Raw genomic sequence first — 9,716 nt, forward strand, 5'->3', positions numbered from 1 at the left:
CGACCGAGAGGGCGGGGTTTCGGCTTAAAGGCGCTCCCCTCCTGGAGACTCGGGACAAATGTCCTCCCTCCCCGCCCCCTACACGTGCACACACCCACTCCGAGGGTTGGCTGGAGGGAGGGGCATCCTCTTAGCCTGGCTCCCCCACACCCTGCAATCTGTCATCCTGCCCTGTGTTCCTCCCTCACTAGGGTGCCTCGTGCGTCCTGTGGGCGCCCTGGGGTCCCTGTGTCTGACCCTGCCCCTCTCCTTCCATCAACAAACTTTATGCCCAGGGCTAGGAATCCAGCGGTGGACAGAGAAGCTGCTGGGGCCTCACTTTCTCTGATGCTACCCGAGTCTTTATTTCTCCCCCGGCCTCTTCATTCTTTGTATGGCTGTCTCTGCCTGGAAGTGTCTTTCTTGTGACCTCTGTTCCTCCTCTCCCTCTATTCCCAGATCGAGCTTTCTCCATGTGTCTCTGTTTCTGCCTCTCGGAGGATGTTTTCTTTTCCCTGTCTCAGAGAAATGCTGTTTCTATTTCTTACTCTTTCTCTATTTCCTCTGCTGTGTGTCTCCATCTGTATCTGTCGCCATCTCTGGGTCTTGGTGTCTCGGCCCTTCTTGGGGTCTTGGTCTGTCTCATGGTGAATCAGTCTGCCGCTGTCTCTCCCTCTATGTCTGATAAATCCTTCCGCCCCTGTCTCCCTGAGTCCGTCCCTTTCCCTGTCTTTATTTGTCTCTCTGGCTCTGTGAATCTCTGTCTCTCCCTCCATCTTCCTCTTGATCTCTTTGGGAGTCTGTCTCTGTCTCCCTCTCTGGGGGTGGCTCTCTAGGTGCTTGGCCCTGTCTCTCCCTCTCTCTCCTCACCTCCACGCCTGTCCTTATAAATGCTTTTGTCTGTGTCTCTCTCCGTTTCTCCGGCTCTGCAACTCTGTCTCTGTTTTTGTTTGTCTCTTCCTGTATCTCTCTGGTTCCATCTGTTTCTCTGTGCTTGTCCTTCTCTGGCTCTGTCAATCTCTCTCTCTGTCACCGGGTAGGGGTGGGGGAGTCTTTCTCCCTCCTCTCTTCTCTGTCTATCTCTGTCTCTCCCTTTCTCTCTGACCCCATCTCTATTTGTCTCTGTGGCTCTTTGAATCTCTTTCTGTCTCTGGGGGTCTCCCCATTCCTCTGTGTCTGTGATTCATTCTATCTGTGTCTCTGGCTCTGCGAATCTCTGTGTCTCTCTGACTGTCCAAATCTCTCTGTGTCTCTGGCTCTCTGAATCTCTCCGTTTGTCTCTTTGGCTCTGTGAATCTCTGTTTATGATTCAGGATTTATGAATCACTCTACAGGTCTCTGAATCTCTCTGTTTCTCTGGCTCTCTGAGTCTCTGGCTCTGGCTCTGTGACTCTCTGTCGAGGGTCTCTAGATAGAGACTTCCCTCCCTGTGTCTCTGCGATTCAGTCTCTCTGTCTCCCTCCTCTCTTTTCTGTGCCTCTGTCCTCTGTCCCCCTTCTCTGACCCATTCTACGTGTCTCTCTGGCCCTGTGAATCTCTCTGTCTCTGAGGTCTCTCCCTCCCTCTGAGTGTCTCTGTAATTCAATCCCTGTCACCCTCTCTCTAGGCGTCCTCTTTGTGCGCCCCCTCTCAGGAAGGGGGGTTCTCTCCGAGGGCCGGCGCGGTCCGTCTCTTCCGGCCTCCCCACCCCTTGGTCGCTCTCCCTGCGTCCCCGCCTTTCTCTTGTGGGGCTCTGAGCCTCCCCAGCTCGAGAACACTTTCCAGTACCCGCTCCGGGAGATCCGCTCTGTTGCCAGTGGCAACCACGGCCCGCCCCGGGCTGCGGGGCGCAGTGCATTCTGGGACTTGTAGTCCGAGCCTGAGGACCAGCCGTTCTCTGGACGCGGCCGAGAACTCCGTCTCCCGGCGTGCCCCGCGAGGCTGGGCGGGACGCTGCGGCTGCGCCTGGGGGGACTCTGGACGCCCAGCACACCTTCTCTGGGACTTTTTAGGGGTCCTGGGCGGGTTTCCGGGGATTCCCAAAGCCGAAGGGAAAGTGGGGGAATCCGAGTCCTCTTGTAACCACTCTCTCCCCAAATGTGGAGTCCACTGGCCTTCCAGCCACTTCCAAGTGACCTAGGGCGAAGGATAGGGGTCGGGGAAGGCCGCGAAAACCGACCTGGGAATCCCACCACTTCTAGTCCAGCGTCCTTGGGTTCTTTCCCGAGTTAACCAGCGTATCACCCCAGAGTTCTATAGCTGTTCTCTCGGGTGCCTTCCAGAAGGGATTCAGGCATGGGATGGGAGAGAGGAGTGTGGGCGAGGCGTCCTTTGAGAAGACAGCGATGGGGTGGGTTGACGCTCAAGAGCGGTCGCTGCAGAAATGGAAAGGAGGCCTTTCCTCACTCAACGGGTGTGTGCCCCAGCTGGCCCTTCTCTCTCCCCTTCCAGGGAAACCCCTCCTTGCCTTGCGGTATCTCTACCCAATTGCTTTTGCGGATGTAGATGCAGAAAGGGGATTGTGTGATCCTAGATTTTTCTTTAAAACTTTTTTTTGTTTTAAATAGAGACGAGGTCTTGATATGTTGCCCGGGCTGGCCTCAATCTCCTGGGCTTAAGCGACCCTCCCGCCTTGGCCTTCCAGTGTTGGGGACTACAGGCACGAGCGTCCGCACTGGCTGATCCTGGAATTTTGTAGGGTTTATCTACGTTTGTGTATTTGTGATTCTTCTGAAGTTGGTGAAACGGACAAGATGACCTTCTGTGGGGCAGAGATTCGTCGCAGTAGTTCATCTGATCTGTATGAAGGTCTTCTGTTGACCAGGTGTATTCAGGGGCTTAGATTGGAGGGTAAGGGAGGAGCTGAGAGGGGAATGTAGGCGGGATCAGATCTTGAAGGCCAGGCCCAGGGGATTTGATAGTGCCTACAGAACACGTGGCACGGGCTAGAAGACTTCAGCAGGGAAGGGCAGGATCAGATCTGCAGGTTGGAAGAATCCCTCTGTGCCAGGGTGGGATAGTAGAGGAAGAGGCTGGGGCAATACCTCAGGTGAAACAAAATGGAATATGAGGCTGGGTGCAGTGGCTTGCACCTGTAATCAAGCACTTTGGGAAGCTGAGGCGGGTGGATCACCTGAGGTCAGGAGTTCCAAAGTAGCCTGGCCAATGTGGTGAAACCCCATCTCTACTAAAAATACAAAAAAATTAGCTGGGCGTGGTGGCACATGCCTGTAATGCCAGCTACTTGGGAAGCTGAGGTAGGAGAATCGCTTGAACTTGGGAGGCGAAGGTTGCAGTGGGCTGAGATTGCGCCGTTGCACTCCATCCAACCTGGGCAACAAGAGTGAAACTCCATCTCGAAAAAAAAAAAAAATGGAAATTTGAGCTGGGCCAGGAACCTAGAGAAGAGGGTGGTAGAAATGGTATTTAGGAGGAAGAATACTGTTTGATGAGGGACTAGGAGATGGGAGAAGGTAAGATGATGTGCTTGGCTCTCAGCCCAGAGAATGGGGAGCCTGGGAGGAAGAGGTGATTTGGGAGGAAAACTCCTTGACTCAAATTGGGACATTGTATTTATGAGGTGCTCAGGGCACTGACTCCAAGGAGGGAGAAACTAGTTCATTTCTCTCCCACTCAACCTTCCTGGTTTGAGTAAGTCATTTAGAAGACCCAGACTCAGCTAGGATCTTCTGATGAGGCCAAGGTTATCCTGGCTCCAACCCTATTCTCCCACTAGACACAAGAATCTGGCCCTTGCCCCTCTCCGAAAGACCTACCCATTTATTTATTTTTTTGGTAGAGACGGAATTTCACCATGTTGGCCAGGCTAGTCTCAAACACCTGGTCTCACGTGATACTCCCACCTCGGCCCCCCAAATTGCTGGGATTACAGGCGAAAGCCACCATGCCCAGCAGCCCTCCCAGTTAATAAAGCACAAGTCCTTCTTGTATCTTTATATTGACATTTAAAGAAAAAGAACGTGATGGATAGGGGAATGGGTGAAGGAACAAGGCTTCTATGATTAACAGCAAGAGCTGATGGGAACCAAAAGCTCCAGGGAATTAAAAAAAAATAAAATATATATTTATACATTTATATATATATGTTATGCATGTGAGTCCCAGACAAGCAGGCAGCAGCAGCAAGAAGCAACTAGCACACAGAAACACCCGTGTGTGCGTACCACACATTCAAGCAAAGCCATCCCTCCAGCTAGGACAGCAGCAAGCCCCACCCTCCCCCCCACCGTCAAAAGACAACAGCTGAAAAGAAACTTCCCTGTTTAAAAACCACTCCGTAAATTTTTCCCCCATGACCAGGAAAAAGAAAAGAAAAAAAACAAAACAAAACCAATAAGGCTGATTTTGCCTTGAAGGCGGGCAGTGGCCATTTTCTTCTCCTCTCTGCCAAAGCAGGACACATTATTTTTAACACGGAGGGTCACATCACTGTCCCTCACAAATACTTCAAACAGTTGTCTTCAACATCCTGTGGTTCTTTGTCTAACTCTTTTTTGAGACAGTTTTGCTCTGTCACCCAGGCTGGACTACAGTGGCACCATCTCGACTTACTGCAGCTTCCACATCCTGAGTTCAAGGGAGTCTCCTGCCTCAGCCTCCCGAGTAATTGGGATTAAAGGCATGCGCCACCACGCCTGGCTAAGTTTTTGTATTTTTAGTAGAGATGCGGTTTCACCATGTTGGCCAGGCTGGTCTTGAACTCCCGACCTCAGGTGACCACCTGCCTTGGACTCCCAAAGTGCTGGGATTACGTGCATGAGCCACCATGCCTGGCCCCAACTCCTTTTTTTTGATACCACAGAGAATAGTTGGGACGAAAGGCATCCAGCCCTCGCTTCTTTTAAGATGGCCTCTAGGCAGTGGGTGTTCTGTAAGCCTGGCAAAAATTCTGGAGCCAATCTCTGGCAAGGCTGAGTACCAGACGGGGCCTAGGGACCCAGGGTATGTGCTTAAAGCCTCCCGCCCATTGGAAATTACCTTCAGATATATATATATATATTTAATTTAAAGGGGAGGTTCACTGCACACCCTCCTCCACTAGGAGAAAGGGGGCCCAATCCCCAGCTACCCACCCCCCACCCCCCAAACACACACAAACACACACACACACACGTACACACTAAGGCACAGCGGGGCGGGCAGGCATGCTTTGGCAATGGGGCCCCTTGGGAGGCTGTGGCATGGATGGCTGCAAGGGGTGTGGATGTGTGGAGCTCAGCACCTTTGGAGGTGGGTGGGGGCAGGGAGAGAAAGAAGTCCCAGGGCTCCCGAGGACACAGGAGAAGGTGGTTGGGAAACAGATGAGAAAGCCAACAGGAAACCCGGCAAAGAGATGAGAAAAAAACAGTGGAAAAGAGAACAGGCTGGGCACGGCGGCTCATGCTTGTCCTCCCAGCTGCTTGGAAGGCTGAGGCAGGAGAACTGCCTTAACCCAGGAGGACAAGGTTGCAGTGAGCGGAGATCGTGCCACTGTGCTCCAGCCTGGGCCACACAGTGAGACTCTGTCTTTAAAAAAAAAGAACAGAAAAAGAGAAACATCTCAGGGATGAAACAGGATGTGGGCAGCAGAGCAACAGCGAGAGGAAAGGGAAGATGCATCCAAGAACTGCTTAGAGTTTGATGAACTGGAAGGGAAAGGGCAGGGAGGGGACACTGGAAAACAGTAAAGAAGTCCTCAATAAAGAAAACTCAGACAAGAAGAACGAAGAGGTCTGGAGAGAGAATGGGAGCCTCTTGGGAGAGAGTCTTAAACCTTGACAAAAACCAGGTGGGCAGAGTACACCAGGTCGGCCACATACGCCAGTAGGTTGATGGCCGTCAGGATGGCCACAGCCAGCCGGCGGTCCCAGTCACACACGTAGTAGTTGTGTCGGTTGCCACAGCTCACATCTCTCGCGCGCCGGGGCTGGCCGCCATACTTCTCGTCGAACTGGTAGAGTGGCCAGAGGACGAGGGCAGTGGCGTAGAGGAGGACAGACAGCAAGGCCAGCCCCGACAGGAAACTGGGGAAGGGGATGGGCAGCACGTTGGTGCACTCTCCCAGGTTCAGCAGGATGGCGACGGCTGCCAGGATGAAGCAGATGGCATAGACCGCCACGCACCACTCCAGGGCAGGTTGGTGCTGGTACAGGTGGGCGCTGCTGATGAAGACAAAGATGATGCAGGCCACGAAGGTCTCCAGCACCTTCAGCAGCCCTGGCACGGTGGCCATGTAGCCTGTGATCTCGCCGGGCCGTGCCCGGGTCCAGGCCACTTCGGTGGCATAAGCCACGCAGGCGACGCAGGAGAAGAAGGTGGCGGCGATGGCGTGGTCCCGGGAACGGCCATGGGACATGAACTGGACATAGGTGGTGGGGTAGATGATGGAGGCTGAGAGGCAGAAGAGGGCTGCATAGCAGGCGAAGGTGATGGGGAAGTTGCGCCAAGACAGGGGGAAGCGGGCCTGGAGCCCGCACAGCTCCACGATGAGGATGATCAGAGTCACGGAGAAGCAGAAGCACCAGGTGAACATGGACCAGTTACCCATGAACCCCGTCCAGGCGCCCACGCTGGCCACCAGAGAGAAGGCCACGCAGGTGGACACCAGCTGCAGCAGGCGAAGGAGACCCAGGGGCTGAGTTAGGGCTCGAGGGGACCCCACGATGGTGGGGGACCCCAGGCCCGAGGATGTTGTCATGGTGGTCGTGACAGTTGTGCGGGTAACCGTCACTGGCATGGCTGCAAAAAGGGGGAAAGACAGTAGCCTTATAAGGTGACAGACCTAATAATCCAGGTCCCCTAGCAGTTACGTGCCCCAGGGAGAAATTAATATGAGCTCTAGTTAGAGAGTTCCCAAGAGGTGGGCTTTGGGTTGTCTTTTTTTTTTCTTCTCCAACTGGAGTTTCGCTCATTGCCCAGGCTGGCGCGATCTTGGCTCACTGCAACCTCCACCTCTCGGGTTCAAGCGATTCTCCTGCCTCAGCCTCCTGAGTAGCTGGGATTACAGGCGCCCGCCACCATGCCCAGCAATATTTTGTATTTTTAGTAGAGACAGGGTTTCACTATGTTTGCCAGGCTGGTCTCAAACTCCTGAGCTCAGGCGATCCAGCCGCCTCGGCCTCCCATATGCTGGGATTATAGGTGTGAGCCCCCACACCCAGTTTGTTTGTTTTTGAGACAGAGTCTCCCAGGCTGTAGTGCACTGGCACGATCTTGGCTCACAGTAGCCTCTGCTGCTCAGGTTCAAGCAGTTCTCCTGCCTCAGCCTCTGAGCAGCTGGGATTACAGGCACATGCCATCACACCCAATTAATTTTTATTTTTAGTAGAAACGGGGTTTTACCAGGTTGGCCAGGCTAGTCCTGAACTCCCGACCTCAGGTGATCTGCCAGTCTTGGCCTCCCAAAGTGCTGGGATTACAGGTGTGAGCCACTGAGCCCAGCCTTGGGTTTTCAAATGGGGACAGTCCTGGGCAAACAGGGATGAGCCCGTCCCCTCTGTTTCTAGGCTCTCTCCTCCCCTCCCTGTATCAGAACCCAGGAATCTAGGCCCCTATTTTTCTCCTTCCCAAGAGACTCTTCTCTCTTTCGGGTCCTAACTATTGTAGAACGACATTTTTGTGCCTCCCACTCCAGATACCGTGCTTCCCTCTTTCTCTCATTCCCCCAGGGACTCAGTAACACGGCCATGTAACACTGTCTATCGCACCATCCCTCTGGCCAGGCTTGGGTGTGGCTCATGCCTGTAATCCCAGCACTCTAGGAGGCTCAGGCAGGAGGATTGCTTGAGCTCAGCAGTTTGAAACCAGCCTGGGCAACCTTGGGAGACCTCATTTACACACACAAAAAAACAAAAAAATTTAAAAATTAAAAATTAGCTGGGCATGGTGGGGGGGGATGTGTGTGTGGTCCCAGCTACCTGGGAGACTGAGGTGGGAGGACTTCGTGAGCCTGGGAGGTTGAGGCTGCAGTGAGCTGTGACTGCACCACTGCACTCCAGCTTGGGAGACACAGTAAGATCCTGACTCAAAAAAAAACATTTTTTTAATTACAAATAGGCCGGATGCATTGGCTCACGCCTGTAATCACAGCACTTTGGGAGGCCAAGGTGGCTGATCACTTGAGGTCAGGAGTTCGAGACCAGCCTGGCAAAACCCCATCCCTACTAAAAATGCAAAAGTTAGCCAGGCGTGGTGGTGTTGCACTTGTAATCACAGCTACTCGGGAGACAGAAGAATCACTTGAATCCGGGACGCAGAGGTTGCAGAGAGCCAAGATCACACCACTGCACTCCAGCCTGGGCGACAGACCCAGATTCCTTCTCCAAAAAATATAAAATAAAATAAAATAAAATAAAATAAAAAATAAAACATCCTCCTTCTGCCTTCTGCCACAACCCAAGTGTCACGACAAAAGGCTTGTCTTCCACAGGCTCTGAAAACCCCACCTCTCAACTTTCTCTGAGTATTCAGTTCTGCACCAGAGACACGGACCCTGTGAGCAAACTTCCTTCTTCCATGTAACAGTGACCTAGACGGCTCCACCCTCTAAACAGCCCAACCTCCCCAGGCTTCACTTAGGGACCCTCATCTAATCAGATCTCCCGACCTCCCAATAAAGGATCTCTTCTTAGAGAGATCCTAGCTGTGGACAACCAGGAGATCCCTCCCTTCTGGCAAGGAGCCTAAACTCTCAGCAGCCCCCCCCACCCCCACCTCAGAGATCAGGAACCTTCACTCGCCGTCTAACTCCCACCTGAGGTTTAGGTCTGGAGTACTGCAACCCAAAAAAGCTTCGTTTCAGCCTCCCCCTCCCCAGTCCGGCAGAGTCCATCCACCTCCACCTTCTCCCCTAAAACCCAGCCAGCTGGCCCCACAGCTTCTGGGAAACTCAGCTCCCTGATCCCCAACTGTTCAGTAGGAACCCCAGGCCCTTCCCCTGAACTCTCTAGGCCTCACGGTCCTGTTTTTATTTTATTTTATTTTAGAGACAGAGTTGCTCTACCACCTAGGCTGGAGTGCAATGGTGCGATCTTGGCTCACTGCAACCTCTGCCTCCTGGATTCAAGTGATCTGCCTCGGCCTCCCGAGTAGCCGGGATTGCAGGTGCCCACGACGATGCCTGGCTAATGTTTGTATTTTTAGTAGAGACGGGGTTTTATCATGTTGGCCAGGCTGGTCTCAAACTCCTGATCTCAAGTGATCCGCCCACCTCGGCCTCCCAAAGTGCTGGGATTACAGGCCTGAGTTACCACGCCCGGCCCTCACCGTCCTGTTAGAAGGGCTCAGACCTCTGGCCCTGGGCCCTCAGCCTGAAGCATCCCAGATGCCCCAGACTCTAGGAAACCAACTTCCTTCTTTTGTCCCTGGGAAACCTACAGCTTTCACCTCCTTGTCCAATGACCCCCATGAATCCAGTGCTGGTCTCTCAGAAACCAGGTGCCCAGTTCTCTCTTTAGGCTGGAAACTGTCTTATCTCTCCGCCACACCACTAAACCAGAGGCCTCTCTCAGCCACAGGGAAGTGACTTCCTCCTTTCAGCGCCAGGCACTGCAGGCAGCAGCAGAGGCCTAACCTCTTCCCCTGTCCCAGGACAGCAGCTCCCTGAGGCCAGAAAGCCAGGGCAACTCACTTCTCACCCTTAATATGATAGACACCTCAGTGTCTGGAGCCTATTCCTTGGAGCCCAAGCTTCCCGATCCTTCTCCCGGGAACTAGGAGTCCAGCCCCCAGCCCCTCCTCCCTCGGACCCAGGAGTCCAG

The 9,716-nt window shown here is 53.5% G+C and overlaps 1 protein-coding gene across 6 annotated transcripts in view; it reads right to left on the reverse strand.

Moving 5' to 3' along the window:
- Positions 1 to 4,637: 4,637 nt before the first annotated feature.
- MYADM (myeloid associated differentiation marker) overlaps positions 4,638 to 9,716 on the reverse strand; it is a 9,189-nt gene continuing 4,110 nt past the window's right edge. For all 6 annotated transcript variants that reach the window (XM_032271160.1, XM_032271159.1, XM_032271164.1 and 3 more), the window contains one exon: positions 4,638 to 6,696. In XM_032271160.1, coding sequence (XP_032127051.1) covers positions 5,726 to 6,694 — 969 coding nt within the window. In that variant the 5' untranslated portion in view covers positions 6,695 to 6,696 and the 3' untranslated portion in view covers positions 4,638 to 5,725. The remainder of the gene's footprint in view (positions 6,697 to 9,716) is intronic.

Source organism: Sapajus apella, unplaced genomic scaffold (genome assembly GCF_009761245.1).
Source record: "Sapajus apella isolate SASKATOON/1434 unplaced genomic scaffold, GSC_monkey_1.0 scaffold224, whole genome shotgun sequence".
Classification (NCBI taxonomy): Eukaryota; Metazoa; Chordata; class Mammalia; order Primates; family Cebidae; genus Sapajus; species Sapajus apella.